This window comes from Protopterus annectens, chromosome 16.part0 (genome assembly GCF_019279795.1).
Source record: "Protopterus annectens isolate FY-2018-M chromosome 16.part0, PAN1.0, whole genome shotgun sequence".
Taxonomy (NCBI): domain Eukaryota; kingdom Metazoa; phylum Chordata; order Ceratodontiformes; family Protopteridae; genus Protopterus; species Protopterus annectens.
Window position 1 is genome coordinate 154,552,138 of NC_056750.1, and position 16,529 is coordinate 154,568,666.

General features: G+C 37.8%; 1 protein-coding gene across 1 annotated transcript in view; it reads left to right on the top strand.

Moving 5' to 3' along the window:
• The window catches only part of LOC122790541 (extracellular calcium-sensing receptor-like), a 557,593-nt gene that overhangs the window by 158,907 nt on the left and 382,157 nt on the right, over positions 1-16,529 (top strand). The window contains exon 3 of the mRNA XM_044058091.1: positions 7,099-7,941. Coding sequence (XP_043914026.1) covers positions 7,099-7,941 — 843 coding nt within the window. The remainder of the gene's footprint in view (positions 1-7,098; positions 7,942-16,529) is intronic.

Sequence of the window (16,529 nt, forward strand, 5' to 3'; positions counted from 1 at the left end):
AAACAAAGGTTAACACAAGGCAATGCTGGATGGAACACACTTAGAAACTTGATATATTACTATTCAGGGTTCAGAGCTTGGAGCAGTATATATTTCACATTTCATTTATATCTTGTTTTACAGCTACACCATCTACGGTTTCTCCTAACAGCTTGCAGCTCACAGATGCACCTCACTTAATGTATGCTGTCACAGCCATGTTTACTGTGAAGAACCCGTATACATTCTATATATATCTACAACAACATACCAGAATAAACACAACATTTTTTTTAAGTTTTTTATTGGACTTCAATATTCATCAGTCATACTTTTTTATTTATTCAATTCACACAGTAACAGTATACCTACTACCAGTAAGAAATGCACTCAGTATTAACTATTTTAACAAAATGCTACAAAATATATTTGTACTCACCAGCCTGTCAATGCAGCCTCAGCAGTCTGTCACCATGGGCTTCCACATTACTAGTCCTTTCTGCTGCATCTGTAGGGGAGAAAAACACACATTATGCATATCTGTCTTATCACATTCTCAGGCTAGTATTTGCTATAAACTACTTGATAGTGATACTTACATACTACTGGAGCATTCTGGACCCGTCCATCTTGGATCCACTCATCCAAGAGTGCCCCCTTCTTATGCTTTAGGTCAGCATAGTGGTGCTGTACCTGCTCACCAGTCTGAGGGATGCCTGTAGCACTGGTGAGGTCAAGTGCAAGATGGTCCCAGGCCTTTGCTTTGTGTTGGGAGCCCTAGTACTGGCCCTGCAGCAGTCTCTCCTCCTGGTTTTTAACAAGGAGTCCAGACATGACTCTGGACACCTGAATACTCCAGCATTGCACCCAAAAGTGCACTCCATCTCCAATGCCACCCATTGTATTTGCACAGATTGATTATAACAGATTATGGCTGTATTTCCACCTGCTTTGTTTAAATAGTGTGATATTCCCTCCCTTTGCTGTAATTGTACCATTTTGAAAAGGTTAAACTCCTTTAAGCATTGCGCAAATCTGCTGAGCCTGTTTTAGCACTGCTTAAAGGAAAAGTTGTTGAGCAGTGTGAAGTGTGTACAAATCCACTTAGCTAAGCTACCTGCTACTTAGCAATCATGTCTTAGCTATGGTTACACTTGCTTAGCATAGCTGAGCATTGCTAATCATTGCTCACTTTTAATTTTTTAAATATATCAGAAGACTGATTTCATTTAAGTGTATATCATATACTTTACATGACATCCATCTATGTGCTTTCCATACATTGGCAAGGGGTGTGACTATACTGTATGGGGCACTTGTGTGTACATCGGTGGTTTCACATGTTATATGCACTCACACTTACATTGTACACCAACTACACTACCCTGGTTGACAAAAAACAGTTGTAACATAATTTAAGTTTACAAAAATTTTAACACTACTTTCCCATAGAAAAATAAGTTGCCTGTCTTGGTACTCGAACTGTGAATGCTTGCACGTAAAGGCAGAACTCTAACCACTATACTATCACAGGTTGGAAACTTCACCTGTATATTTGTATTTATCTCCTATGGGATGTTTAATCTACGGAAAGCAGTGGGCCATAACGCGCACACCCACTTAGCTATGCTTAAACATTCCTTAGACTAGAAAAAAAATATATATAATATTATTATTATATTATTATGTTATATAAGTGAGTATTGTGATGTTCTGACAAGTCATTGAGGACTGCAATTGGGAAATAATAGCATTCATTTGGCTTTCAGGCTTCTATCCTTCAGAGACTCCTGCTAATACATGTCCTGTTTTCTATCAACTTTCTAAGTGTGTGAGGGCAATTTTTCAAAAGTACCCCTATTTTATTTTTTCCCCCATTATTTGTGCCTTTGTCCACATGGACACTGTCACGGAATATTGGCATACATTTGCTTTCAGACTTCTACCCTTCGATAATTCATGCCAATGCATTTCCTGTTTTCTATCAAATTTCTAAGTTTGTGAGGGCAATATGTATGTTGTGTCCCTTTTCAGGGATTTTTCCCCCATTATTTGTGCATTTGCACACATTTCCCGCTTTAACAAGTTGTGGAGGTGTGGTATGGCACTTTTACAATGCAGGGGATGCATCACAGAACCTGTTACACACCCCCTGCATTGCTTTCCTGATGCCGTGTGTATTTCAGTGCCTGTGGACATTCAAATGATCATTTATTTCATTTCAGTGTCCGTGGACACTGAAATACTGGCATAATATTAGAGTAATTCTCTAATATTATGCCAGATCCTATTAGAAAGTGCCACATGGAACTTTCTGAGTGCAGGGGGTGTGTTCAATGTCTGTGCACTACTTCAGCACTCCCCATGCACTCGTTCATGGTTTGTTTCCATATAGGCTGAACTGCAGCGTGCCTTCATGAATATGTAAGGTGCGCTGCTCTGCTATACAGACACAAACAACTCCGTGCAAGAATAGTGCAATTCTTTACAGAGTTTATTGACTCCCAGGGATTGTCCTTGACTTCAGAGAATTAAATGCCAAAAAGGAGCAGTCCAAGGACTGATCCCTGAGCGACTCCACTTGTGATTGGCCTCTTTGTAGAGGTGGACTCTCCAATTCTAACTTCCTGGGTCCTGTCTATGAGGCAGTTGGCTATCCACAGGGTGATGTACGAATTTCTACTTAACCTCTTTTGTTTGTCAACAATGCCTGAGTGAGGTATTGTGTCAAAGGTCTTGGCCAGGTCAAGGTAGGAAGTGTGAAACTTGTGCCCTCATCCATTGCTTTAGTGACCTTCTCAAAGAAGTCCACCAGGTTGAGTAGGCATGATCTGCCCTTGACGAAACCAAACTTGTTTGGGTCCAGTGACTGAAGGTTTACTATATCTCTGTTGATCATCTCCATGATAATTCTTTCCATGGCTTTACACATAAGACTAGTGAGACTTATGGGTCTGTAGTTTCCAGGGTCTGTAGTTGGCCCACCTTTGTACAGAGGGATGACTGTTGCCTTTCTCCATTCATGAGGCATGAAGCCTGCTTGGAGACTACAGTTAAATAGTAATTCCAGAGGTCCTGATAGGTTATGTTTCATGCTATTTAGAAGGCATCCTGGGATGTTGTCTGGGCCCATTGATGCAGTGTTCTTGTTCTTAGAAAGAGCATTAAGAACCTGTTCCCTAGTGGTAGTAGGGGGAGATATATCTGATGTTATTTCCTGAAGAAAGGTTGAAAGGGAGAGAAGAGAAAAGTTGGAGCTGAATTTATCACCCAGGGGGGTTTGCTATATCTTCTAGCTCAGTATAAGTGGCTGCATTTACAATGAGCTCTGCTCACAATTGTATATTGCCTTTGAGATTGCAGACATATCTAAATAATGCTTTGTGGTTGTCCTTGGCCTGGGAAACCAAACATCCCTCATATTTGGCTTTGGTAGACTTTATTTGTCCTCTAAGTTGTTTGTTTAGTTTGATGAGAGTGCTTTTGTTCTGCTGGGTGCTGCACCTCCTAATCTTTGCCATGATTTTTTTCCTCCTGTTATACAGCCAATTGACTTTGTGATACCACCAGGGTGGCTTATTTTTTGAGTTAGTTCTGTACTTCTTCCTGGTGGGTACAGCTGCCTCTATGCAGCTATTAACATGCTTGTACAGGTTTCTGTCAACAGTTCTGCATAGGCAGAAGTGTTCTCAGGGTTTATGGGGGATTGAAATGTTGTCAGGTTATCACTTAATAGCTGGAGGTTAGCCTTAGAATAGTTACTAAATATTCCAGGTTTAGCTGGGGGTCTAGGTTTTATTTTTACTTCAAAGAAGACTGTTTTATGGTCTGACCTTAACAGGGAAGGCATTACAGTAGGGAGTGTGCAGCAGTCTCCCATATTAATGAGGACCAGATCCATTATGCTTGCACCCCTGGTTGGTGTATTGACGATCTGGTCCATGGAGTTTGTGTTTACAAAATCCAGGAATCTCTGTGCCTGTGCATTTAGTGTCATATAGAATTCCCAGTTAATAGTGGATAATTAAAGTCACCCATGAATATGGTATTGGGTTGGATGGTTAGTGTTTCTAATAAGTTTAAATACATGGTGTTTCTAATAAGTTTAAATACATGGTATGGGTATTAATGGGAAAACTGGCTAAATTTAATATGGCTTGCAATGGCAGCTAGCTCAGTTTGTACCTAAGGGCCTATGCACATTTAAGTGTGACAAAATGAGGAAATAGGAACTTGAAATAGATGTCATTATATTCTTTTATATGTCAAATGCCTTGATAGTGATCAAGAAAGTCACATGATTACATGCAAGAGTTAAAGGTAAACACTGATTATCTGATTTGGGCAGCTTTATTAATATTATATAAACATATAGTTGTTAAATAGTTGTTATCAGCAGTACCAAAATAACAAGTGTAGCATGCATCAGGATGCAACAGACATAGACTTTCTCCTAGAAAGGAAAGGGCAGTGGGATAAAATCAGACAACTTGACACCATAAAACTCCACTGCCAATTGTTCTGTAGACTGTTGTTTCTCTGTGGTGGCCCCTAACCGGCATAAGCCGAAAGGAGATGATGAGTGGGATAAAATCAGACATTCAAAAATCAACACCAGTGAAACAATTGGCTAACAGATTAAAAGGCTGGTGGTGTCAAATAACTGCAACCAATAGTCGGATAAGTCTCTAAGGTTAACCAAGACTAGGCTGGAGAGCTGACAAGTGAGTGCAGTGAAAATACAGGAGTTCAGGGAAACACTCAGAGCTCTAACACCTTAGATAGAAGAGGGAGAAATAGCTGAAGAAAATGGCAGTATCTCAAAAAAGCATGTGTGAATAGTATAGAACAGATATGCAGCCTATGCAGGTATGGAATTAAAGCATATAAGGATAGGTTGTGGTAGTGGATTGCAGCAGTCCAGGAAGGAGAAGGGGGTGGGGCAGACAACAGTTTATGTTCAGATTTTTTTTTTATGGTACAATAAAGTAGCATGCTAATGACACATGAATACTGAAACAGTAGCAGTCTATTGGGTGTTTTAGTTTGGGTTCAGATTTAGAAAATGACAGCTACTCCCTTTCTACATAATGTAAGATAAAGGATTTCTTCATGTTCATATGTGCACTATCACAGACTGCTCAGCTGTTTAGGTCCTTTTTCTCATTCTTGTCTTTCTAAGCAAAGCCTTCATGTTACTGAAGCAAAGTGTTAAGAGTGGTCGCATGGTCATGTAGAATCAGTGTTATCACATCCCGGAGACACTGATCAAATATTGCACAACTACAACATGGTAGCTAAGCATTTCTTGACATTTGTGTTGTAGAACAATATAAAATGTTCATCAAAGCTATCTAGTGGATCTGTTCACTTACTTGATTGATGGGCATCCCATGTGAAATCTGAAAATTGTCTGTTCTCCTTTCACATCCCAAAAACAGGTGAACTGGTTATTTTAATAATGACCGTAGGAGTGTGTGCAAGTAAAAGAGAAAGTTTATGATTGGGTGGGTGCATGTGTGTGTGTGTGTGTGTGTGTGTGTGTGTGTGTGTGTGTGTGTGTGTGTGTGTGTGTGTGTGTGTGTGTGTGTGCGTATGTGTATGTCTGTTTGTCCTTATGTGTGAGTGTATGCATGCATTCTGTGATACATCAATATCCTATCCATTATTAGTTTCCCTATCCTTTTGAATTTAGTTGCTGCATTGAGTATTGTGAATGCTTTGTATATGGGCTCAAGTTGGAGGTTACCTGAATACCTAAAATTTATGATGTTTCTTTCTCATTAATGTTTGAGTTGTCATTCTCAAGGTGAATTTCTTAACATCTATGTCTCAACACAATAATATGTGGAATGAGAATGCACCTAATAATGACTCAAACAAAGAGTAAGTGGATTATGATCAAAGAAAGGACCCTAATGGTCTATGTTTACTGCTTCTTAATCTTTCATCTTGACAATGTGTATCCTTTCATACTACTGGCTTGCATGGAGGTTAAACTGGTATATCGAAAATAAATAAAGAAATAAAGGAAAATAAAACAGCAACATCAATAGTTAAAAAGTCTGAAAAATAAACCAAATACTTTATGACATATGAAACAACAAGGTTTCAGATACAAGTCTTTAATCAGGTTAAAAAAGTGGTACAAAGATTTGCATATTATGTATGGTATGGAAACACATTTCAGTCATAGTAGGAACCTCTCCTAGAGCAAAGATTATATCTATGAGAAAACTGTTTTCTATGCTTATTTTTCAATTTGCATAATTGGCACAAATGAAAAAGAAAAAATCCAAAACAAAAACCACGACTCGGCCAATGAGTGTACAACTCCACTTAAACTATTTAAAAGCGGAACATGTTTATTACGATAAAAATAAAACAAAATTTGAATTTAAAATGTAACTGGATGTTAAGCGCTTTCACTCATTACATAGAGCTTCATCAGAACATCCTTTCACTAAAAGATACATTGTTTAAATGCAAAAATTGGCGCCAAAAAAACTGTTGCTCCTTCCTTAAAGAGATAATGCTATGTAACTCTGCTTGAATTCATCTTATTACTTTTAAATTAATGTTGTACTTCTAAATAAACAAATTTGCTATAAAAGTAGATGATATTGTAAATACATTTGAATGAATAAATATACATGAATGAATAAATATACATGAATGGATAAAATATTGTATTGCTATGCCAAGGACCGATATACATGATGTATCTATATAAGCCTTAAATATCTGATCATCGTATAAAAATAATTTACTTTTATAGCAAATTTGTTTATATAGAAGTACAACATTAATGAGTGAAAGCGCTTAACATCCAGTTGCATTTTAAATTCAAATTTTGTTTTATTTTTATCGTAATAAACATGTTCTGCTTTTAAATAGTTTAAGTGGAGTTGTACACTCATTGGCCGAGTTGTGGTTTTCGTTTGGATTTGGTTGTGATATATTTTTTTGATACAAATGAAAAAGAAGTAATGGTTACTGTAAAAGTAGATAAGCTCAGTTTGTCAAAGACTCTATCTACAAACGTTTACAAAAGTAGGACTGGTAGTATTGGTACTTCATAAAACAAACTTGTTTTTTTAATATTTTACTGCCCCTTAGATCAGTTATGCTGCATCAGTATCCACTCTAAGTGACAAAGTTCAGTTTCCTTCTTTTCTGCGAACGATGTCCAGTGACACTTTTCAATCGGCTGGCCTTGCACAGATGATGCTGTACTTTGGCTGGTCATGGGTTGGGATTTTGGCTTCTGACAATGAATATGGAGAGGTGGGCAGCCAGGTGATAAGGGAAATACTTGTGAAACAAGGAGCATGCCTGGCATTTCAAGAAATTCTCCCAGCAATTTATTCAAAGTCAAAGATTACCTACCTGCTAAATGTAATTAAGACAACATTAGCAAATGCAATCATGATCCTTGCAAGTGATGCCATTATGAATCCAATTATTTCAGAACTTTCAAATCATAACATTAGAGGAAAAGCATGGGTTGCAAGTGAGGCCTGGTCAACTCATCTCAGCCTCAGCAGGAAGGATTTTGCACCTATTCTGCAAGGCACAGTGGGATTTGCAGTTTCTAGTGGTGTGATACCTGGCTTTAAAGAACATCTTTCTAACATTCATCCATCTAAGAGAGGTAATGACATCTACAACAAACTGTTTTGGGAAGCTGCATTTCAATGCAGATTTCCTGTCTCGGAAGATGATTCTCTTACAGCAAGCAATAAAAGTGATACCACTATTAAGACATGTTCAGGGATGGAAAAACTTGAAACTGTGTTTGCTTCCTTTTTTGATATGAATAACCTCAGACAGGCCTACAATGCATACAAATCTCTTTATGCAGTTGCACATACAATACACAATCTTGTATCGTGCACCAACACCTCTGGAACTTTTGTTAGTGGATCATGTGTACCTTATTTGAACTATAAGCCATGGCAGGTAATTTATCTGTTTATTTATTTATTTTTTTTGTAGGTCTAGTGTGGTATAGCTAAAGGCTTGCATTGCTTTGTAAAGAAAACAGATAACATTATTTAGTAGTTAATTTTCTTATTTTAATTAATTAGGAAAAGTGAACTAGTCTTAAAAACTACAATTCAGGCCAAGGACAGGTAATGTTATAGCAATAAACAATATCAGGCAAGTAAATAATTACAATATGTCCTAGGAAGACAATTATATAATTTTTATTCTGAATAGTTTTCTGATTACACATTTAATGTTATCTGTGACTGTGAAGGAATTAGAGTGTATCCCAGAAATTAGTGAGTATAAGGCAGACACTTTACACTGGACATGGGCCAGACCACCATAGTACATACACACACACACACACACACACACACACACACACACACACACACACACACACACACACACACACACACACACACACACACACACACACACACACACACACACAGTGGTCCATACAGAACGGTGGATAATTTAGGGAATCACAAATTTACCTGCAGCATGTCTTTGAAATATGACTCAAAAATGCTGCATCTGGTAAACCTCCTTATGAAACATAGTGAGGATACGCAAACACTCATATGAAGACAGACAGTATATACAAATTCCACAAAGAAGGTACCTCAGGCATCTTAGTCAAGAAAAAAACTGGAAAGCCAAATGCTTTGAAACGGCAGTGCCAACTAGCTTGTAACTCTGCCATGTAGTTATGCAATTACTGCACATAAATGTAAGTAAATGCAAATAATCAAGCACTTAAACTAACAATGTGTGCATATTTGCTAAGTAAAAGAGTACAGTTACTCTTACATAGAATATGTGGAATATTCATCAAAATATTTTGCATTCTGTACGGTTAGAACATGTATGCTGTTATTCAGTTTATCTTAGTTCAGATCATATTATTTAAAGATATTATTAAATTTGATCTAGGATAAAATCCTTAAAGGATGAAAGATTTCTAGTATTTCCAATAAAAGGGACATTAGCGACCTTCGGAGCAACGGATATTGTTTTTGAATATGTTAACCCAAATTATGACAGCCAAGAGAAACTCTAATGGGTTGTAATTGTTAGTTTTACTGCTCTTTGAGATTAGACAGTAGTAAAGTAACGTATTTCTGCATGTGCCTGACAGCATGTTTGCAAACCTGAGGGTACTATAATATTGCACTGAGTCCATACCTGTCATCCTCTTACAGCAAAAATCTGGACAAACCATACGTAAAAGTAGAACAAAAGCTCCAAAATAGGGGCAGTTTTTAAATACTGTGCTTACAAGCTTAGAAAGTTGATAGAATAACAGGTTTTGCATTAGCATGAATTTTCTGAAGGGTTTGAAGTCTGAAACTCAAATGTATGGCATTATTTTCTGAGTCATATGATGGCCTACTTTATATAAGTCCTGGAGTAATATATTTTGGCCATTTCTATGAGAGTCTAGGGTTAGCTTCTAATTTAATTCAATAGAAGTCTTTAGGTATATTTGTAGTTTGCCAAATCTTTTACTCATTATGAAACGAGAAGCTTGTGTCTTGACACCAACAAGCAATTGAAGTGTTTAAAATTAGAAACAAAAACTGTATGCTTTTCTAGTGGGTTTGTGATTGTGCCTTGATCAGCTTACTTAACTGGATGTCAAATACTTAAATGAACAATTAATTAACTTAATAAGGTTGGTGTCAGTTTTTGCTATTATTAGCAGTAATTATTTGTATTGCATTCTCCATTTTGATGTTAGCTCTACATCAATAGTGCATTGATTTTTTATAGAACTAGACTAGATACTGACTTACAGATCAGGAAGACATCACCACTAAGCAACCAATGAAGAACAGAATATTGACAGTTCTTGAAACCTACCTGAAAAGTTCAAGCTTACCAGCTATGTGATTTTTTTTTCCCAGTAAGGAATTATCGTACCTCCACAAATTGCTTTTGGAGGCTAGTTGGATGGCTTCAAAATGCAGCAGTGTATTCCATGATGTGTCAAATAACTAACTAAGGCATAAAGTTGTACAGTGATTTCCCCAAAGTGAATAGACATGCCCTAGTTTTAAATGGACTGCAAGCATGCTTTGATAACTTTGACAGATATGTACTGGGTGAAGTTTAAATTGTTGTCTACCACTATCCTTAGATATACCTGTCAACCTATTTGCCCCAGAAATTTGGACAAAGCCAAAAATAATGGGGGAGCAACAGGTCAAAAATAGATTTTAAATATTGCTGCTATAATCTTAGAAAGTTGATGGAATAAAAGATTTGAGGTTAGCACACATTTTCTGAAGCATATGAAGTGAGAAAATTAAATGTCATTCATTATTTAGTGTCTTCCATCCGCAATAATTTGCCAGAGAACCAAGAAATGGATCTCTTGCTCATCTGTAAGACATTAGGGGGGATGGTATAATGGTTGAGGTGTTTGACTCACAAGTACAATGTACAGGGTTTGATTCATGCTAGATGGGAGGTTGGCATAATGGGTAATGTGTTTACTTTAGCAGCACAAGGTGCACGGTTTGATTCTCACATGGGGTAACTGGCTAAACTTAAAACAGCCTCCAAAAGCAGTTAGTCTGATATGAACAAATCAAAACACTATATTCAAGGACATGAATCGTTTCTGCAACATAAGTTATATTTGTCTCAAAGGATTTCCAAGGTATAGAATAAGCTCCCCATCACCCTGCAGCAGAGTTCACCCCTGACCCTGTTCAAAAGAAACCTTAATTACTGGATGGAAATCATAAATTCACCACCGGCCTGGCCCCCATGTCTTTGATGGACAGAGATTGACAGTAAGTAAATGAATCCTAACTAGCATACCCATCACCCACATAACCCTTAGCTGCCTTTTTACTAATGTACCCCACCATACAGGCATCCAAGGAACTCTGGGACAAAATTGGGTTGGGTTGTATGGCTAGGCTTGTAAAGACTATGGTGGTCACTAGCCTAGTATAATCCTATGAACCTATGAATGTATGAGAAACATAGCAAAATATCAGTCAAAAATCTAAAAATTCTGCAAAAATCTGGGCAGTTGAGAGGTACATCTTTAGATCTTTAGTGACGGTATCTTTTTATGAATGATCATTTGTTTTGTAATTAAAATGTATGTACTTTTAATAAGTCTTATGACACTGCATACATTAAGATTAAAAGTGAAATAATTACTGCTTTACCAAATATGTATCTTGAGAATTGTGGCATCTTTTTATTGAAGTAATTATGTTGTTGAGTTTGCAGACATCAGCATATTTGCTTATTCAGTGCCTATTTCCACTTTTTTGATAAGAATAGTCCAAAGAGTCCCAGTAATGAGCCTTGTGGGACATAGCTGGTTATCCCCTTTGGGATTCATGAGATTCACTATCCTGACTTTTTGTGTCCTGCTGATTAATACATGTTTTACCAATTGAATTATGTATGAATTGACATTTAATGCTTTTAATTTATAAGTTATTACATTATATGGGGAACACTGAATATGTCAGCATTACATACTGTTGGTTCTTCATCAACTGCTATTGTGATCTCTTTAAAGAATTCTACAATATTCTAAAGACAAGATTTTGGCTTAACAAACCCATGCATACTCTTCCATATCTAACAGAGGCAGGTCCTCTGTATCATTTTGGAAAAAGCTTCATTATGACCGTCTCCATGGCTATTGCGTGTGATGCACTTCGTGTGTGTGTGTGTGTGTGTGTGTGTGTGTGTGTGTGTGTGTGTGTGTGTGTGTGTGTGTGTGTGTGTGTGTTTAATTGGTACCACTACTGCCTATCAAGATAGCGTAGTTGTGCTGAAACATTGACATTTTTCAGCAAGACTGACAAGGATGATTTGTCTACATTATTTCTAATTTACCAGTTCATCCTCTGATTTCTATTTAAGATTAACCTGCCTATGACATTTTTCTGTTTATTGATGATATTCAGCTGAGTCTATTTTCATTTTGAAAATTCCTATTTAGCATTATCTCTGAGTTTGGAAAACCTGTAAAACTGGACATCATTCAGGAAAACTGTTGAAATGTTGAGAATTATTATGCAGCCGTTTCTGAATTCTTACCAGCACCTAGCCTCACACATGTCCCATGATAATGGTATCATTCTTGATTCATTCATTGCTGAACCAGAAGTGCCACCAGCAACACATTCAACCCCTAAGGGAACAGCCACTGGGATAATCTAAAAACTGAAATCCAGAGCTGCAACTAGGATGGGTCAATGGCAGCAGCTGCACCGGGTACAATGTGTTAAGGGGTATGATCAGCAGGTGTTACTGATGTGAGGGTGTAGTACTGGCAGTCATTTAGGTATTGTGACTTCATAAATGAACATCAATATTGCAGTTGTCGTCATGGCTGAAACAGTGAAATCCAGTCAGCATATGCCAGTCACACCTCCCAAACACTTTGCACCTGCGGTAGCAGCCCTCTTCTGTCTACCCTAGCTATGCTATTGCCTAGTGTTGACAATGGTTTATGGATGCAAAATGTACACATGTCCTTAATATTTAGTGTTGTTGCTCTCATAGACTTTGATTAAGCAGGCATCCTTAAATGATGGGAATACCAGCAGGTGGTCATGATGTCTTTCTGCATGGCTAGTTAATGTATGCCAGCAGTTAAAGACTTATACAAAGCTCTTCAAGGTTAATTTCTCAAAAATGGAAAATGCCACCACCATTTTCTTTGAGACATGGCACAAGAGTGCTGACTGATATCTGTCCTTTTTTGTGAGATATAGAGACTATTTTTTCCAATAAACTTACATCTCAGTATGAACATTGTAAAATATTGAGAATAAAATAAAATATTGAGAAATAAAATCCTTTTCTTCACAGTCAATTGTTGCTGACAGAAAACCCATTCTCAAACATCCCAGTTACTCAAAGAATGCTAAAAAATCTGAGATTTTAGGCAGTAGCAGGGTACACAGGGCAAACCTTTGAAAAAAATATTTCCAATAATACATGTGGGATTACAGCTCGGATATTAGTACTTAATTTTCCCTTTATATGGCACTCAGAGAATGCAAAACAATTAAGCGTATGACTATATCATGAGTCCTTAGCCAACCTGCTTCAAAAAATTCACAACTGTAATACATACAGTTGCCCTTCCTAGACAAGATTGTAAGAGTTAGGTTACCGACCTGCTACATTAAGCACACAATATTAAGTGTGTTCCCATGCCACATAGTATTGTGTTGATTGTAAAACTTGTCAAACTGACATCTACATGTGTTTGGAAGAACTTTTGACAAAGGGTCATTTCAAGGTCCCTGTATGTGCCAGCTAGACTGCAAAGCTTGGAATAGCCAGACCTAATATTCTACACTCTGGCATTTACATTTTTGGGAATGATAAGGCTATCAGATGTCTTGTGGGTGCAGCTGAATGAATTAAAAATTTCAGACACTTGGCATATTTCTATGAAAACAATCTCCATTCATGTATTGGAGATATTGGTCTGTGAAAAATAGTTAAATGAAAGATTCTGAGAACTCAGGTGCAGTGTCTGCAACTCTCTATAACCAATATGTGACATAAATGGTCTTATTCAAAGTTTTTTTTTTATGTTTGGGAAGTTTGAACAAAATTTATTTCAGTTGTGTTTTCTTATAATATCCCTTGCTTCCTAATGCTGGGCAATATTTTAACATTCTTCAGTAGTTAGTCTGGGTATTGTAATTAAGGCTGTATTACATGTAACTGAAGGTGCTACAGCGTACAGAGTTAAAGTACTGCAAGACTCGTCAAAAGCTACGTGTGCCAAGGTAATTTAAAGTACAATTATATAAGCAAATGTTATGTAAATTAATATACCATAACAGTAGATGTTCTAATAGATCACTGTTGCTGTAGCCTAAGCTGCTTTGGTAAAATCGTGCCAAGGATATGATCAGGTGGTCACCTTTTCAAACCTTAAGGACAACCTTCCACATAGTCTATTTGCCTAACTCAACATAAAAGGCAGTTAAACAGCCAAATGTTTCAGAGGTTTGTCACACAAAGGGCAACAATATCCCTGAAAGGAAAAAGATGACAGGAAATGTAAACAAGATTAACTATATGCACAATGATATGTACAACCACACCCTTGTAATGCGAAGCAATACTTACAGAAAGGTGGGCTGGGGGGAGAAGACAGCTGCAGGGATCTATTAGATCATCTGCTGTTATGTTGTTAACATACACAGTTGTACTATGTTCAACATTAGATCACCATTATTCAGGTAGACTACCATAGCTTATAAACAAAAGGAAAGGAAGAAGACATTATGACTCCAGGAATTCTTGAAGAATCATCCCAGCTGTGAAGACTGGTAGAGAAGGGGTAAAGGCTGCCAGCCTAGTCAAATAGAATTTGGTACATAATTCTGTCATTAAATATAAATATAAAATACAGGCTTGTTTCTTAAATGAAAGAAAGCACTGTAAAATGTGAACTTCAAGATTGTAGCAACATTGTCATCTGCTGTAAGGAAAACTAAGCCAAGCATTTCAAATGTTCTTGGAAATTAAAATTATGTTTTGTATGTCCTTTGAAGTTAGATTCTGGAGTCAGTGAGTCTGGAGTAAGGATCCTGCCTATTGTTTTAAGGCTAAAGTTAATGACCAGAATTTACATGTGGAATGTCCTTTATTGCTCTAAGTGTAAAAGAATGTAAATGTAGTTCTGTGGCCTGGGAACAAGGAAAGTGTAAACAAATTATGTAATATTTTATCAGGACTGCAGTTTCAATTTAAACAGTGAGAACCAGAGATTATTAAGCATTTTGATCTTGACTATCCAGCTCAGCACTGCCTATGCTCTTAAGTAAGTTATTATAGAAGTATGTTTTCTTGTAGAAATAGCTAGGACTATAAAGACTAGACTAACCCCAGGATTCATAAAGCTCGGTGCAAGGATGGCGTTAGCCTTGCGCCGACCATGTGGTGTAGAGAAGGTGCAGCAACACCACATGCATATTAAAGAAGGCACGCTGCCGTAATGACCACGTGCATAGGAAACATGTACAAGTGCAGGGGGCATGTCCAAGTGCTGCACAAAGGCATGAACATGTCAGCTGCATACGTGCAACCTAAAATGCTGACTAGTATAGCCTGCCTATAATAGTAATCACTCCTGTCAATGTCCGTGGATAGTGAAATGCATGCAAAGCATACAAGACATTTTTGTGAACACCACAATAAGAAGTAAACACAAAGGCATGTTTCTGAATATTGAGTCCCCGTCCCTTGAACAAATGATATTTAAAACCCCGTGCCTGTATTCCATTGTAGTGTCGCTAGTTATACCAAGTGGAAGTGAAATGAATCATGTTAGCGTGCCGCCAATTGCTAAGCCTAGCCCAATGATTAGGGTTACCACCTGTCCTACATTGTGAGGGACAGTCCCCCTCTAGGCAGGTGTGTCCATACCAAAACCATTATAAATGTGAAATGTCCTGCGATAGGACGTAATTATGTCCCATATTTTATGTAATAGCCCCATACAATACTTATGTCCATATATAAAATACCTAAGTGTTACAAAAAACAGAATAAGCAAGTAAATGAAACAGAATAAGCAACTACACCACTACAACAATAAAAGCTTATACGTATGCATAAAACTAAAGTACTATCCTTTGTAATGACCGTGGGTATGTGTTGGCCTGTAAACTCTGATGTGTGTCCCGAAAATGTCCCATCTAGGTCATATGAAAAAGTGGCAACTCTACCAATGGTCAGAGCATTCGCCCAATATCTGCCCATTCGCAGTCCAAGTTGTCCTTGTCAGGACGGCCCATAGATGAATGGGTATTACCCGGGTCTACCTACCATGTCATGAAAGATAAGTATTTGCATGTACCTATGTGTGTGAAGTACAGCATGTGGATGATCAGAAATGCTAGGGTAGTCCTCACAACCATATTGGTCCCAGAGATATGTAGTGTACACAATGTGTTCTGTTGACTGTGCCATGGGTCATCAACTAGAGAAGGGATGAATGGTGTCTGTGGAATATGGGGGTGGGGGGTGCCGGGTTATGTAATAATTCACCAAGGGGAGACTGGGTTGGATGCACAATAGGTGAACTGGAGGTCTACGAGGGAGCAGTGGGTGAATCAGGAAGATAACCAAAGAACAAATATACACATCCGCAATACAATCCAACAAACATGTGAACATTAAAAAGTGCAATACACATGTACAGAAACGTAACCGGCACATACCCACAGAATGGTCTGGCCTGAACTGAGCCATGCAATCCCAACACACCTGGATACATATTTGAATACCCATCATCCCCTTCGCAGCACACCATCCCCTCCTTCCTAAATGTCCACCAAAACCACCCATACTCGGGCTGCTAGATAGGCGCAGCCATATCTGCACATAGTGACCCCTACCCATATCAAGTAGGCAGTCTCACCATAGGCAGTCTCAGGATTGCAAACTATGTATCCTTTGCATGTATAACCCTACCTTATAGCTGTAAAGCAAAGAAGGTCATCGGTCCCCACAATTTTTGGATATCCCTCATGGGATAA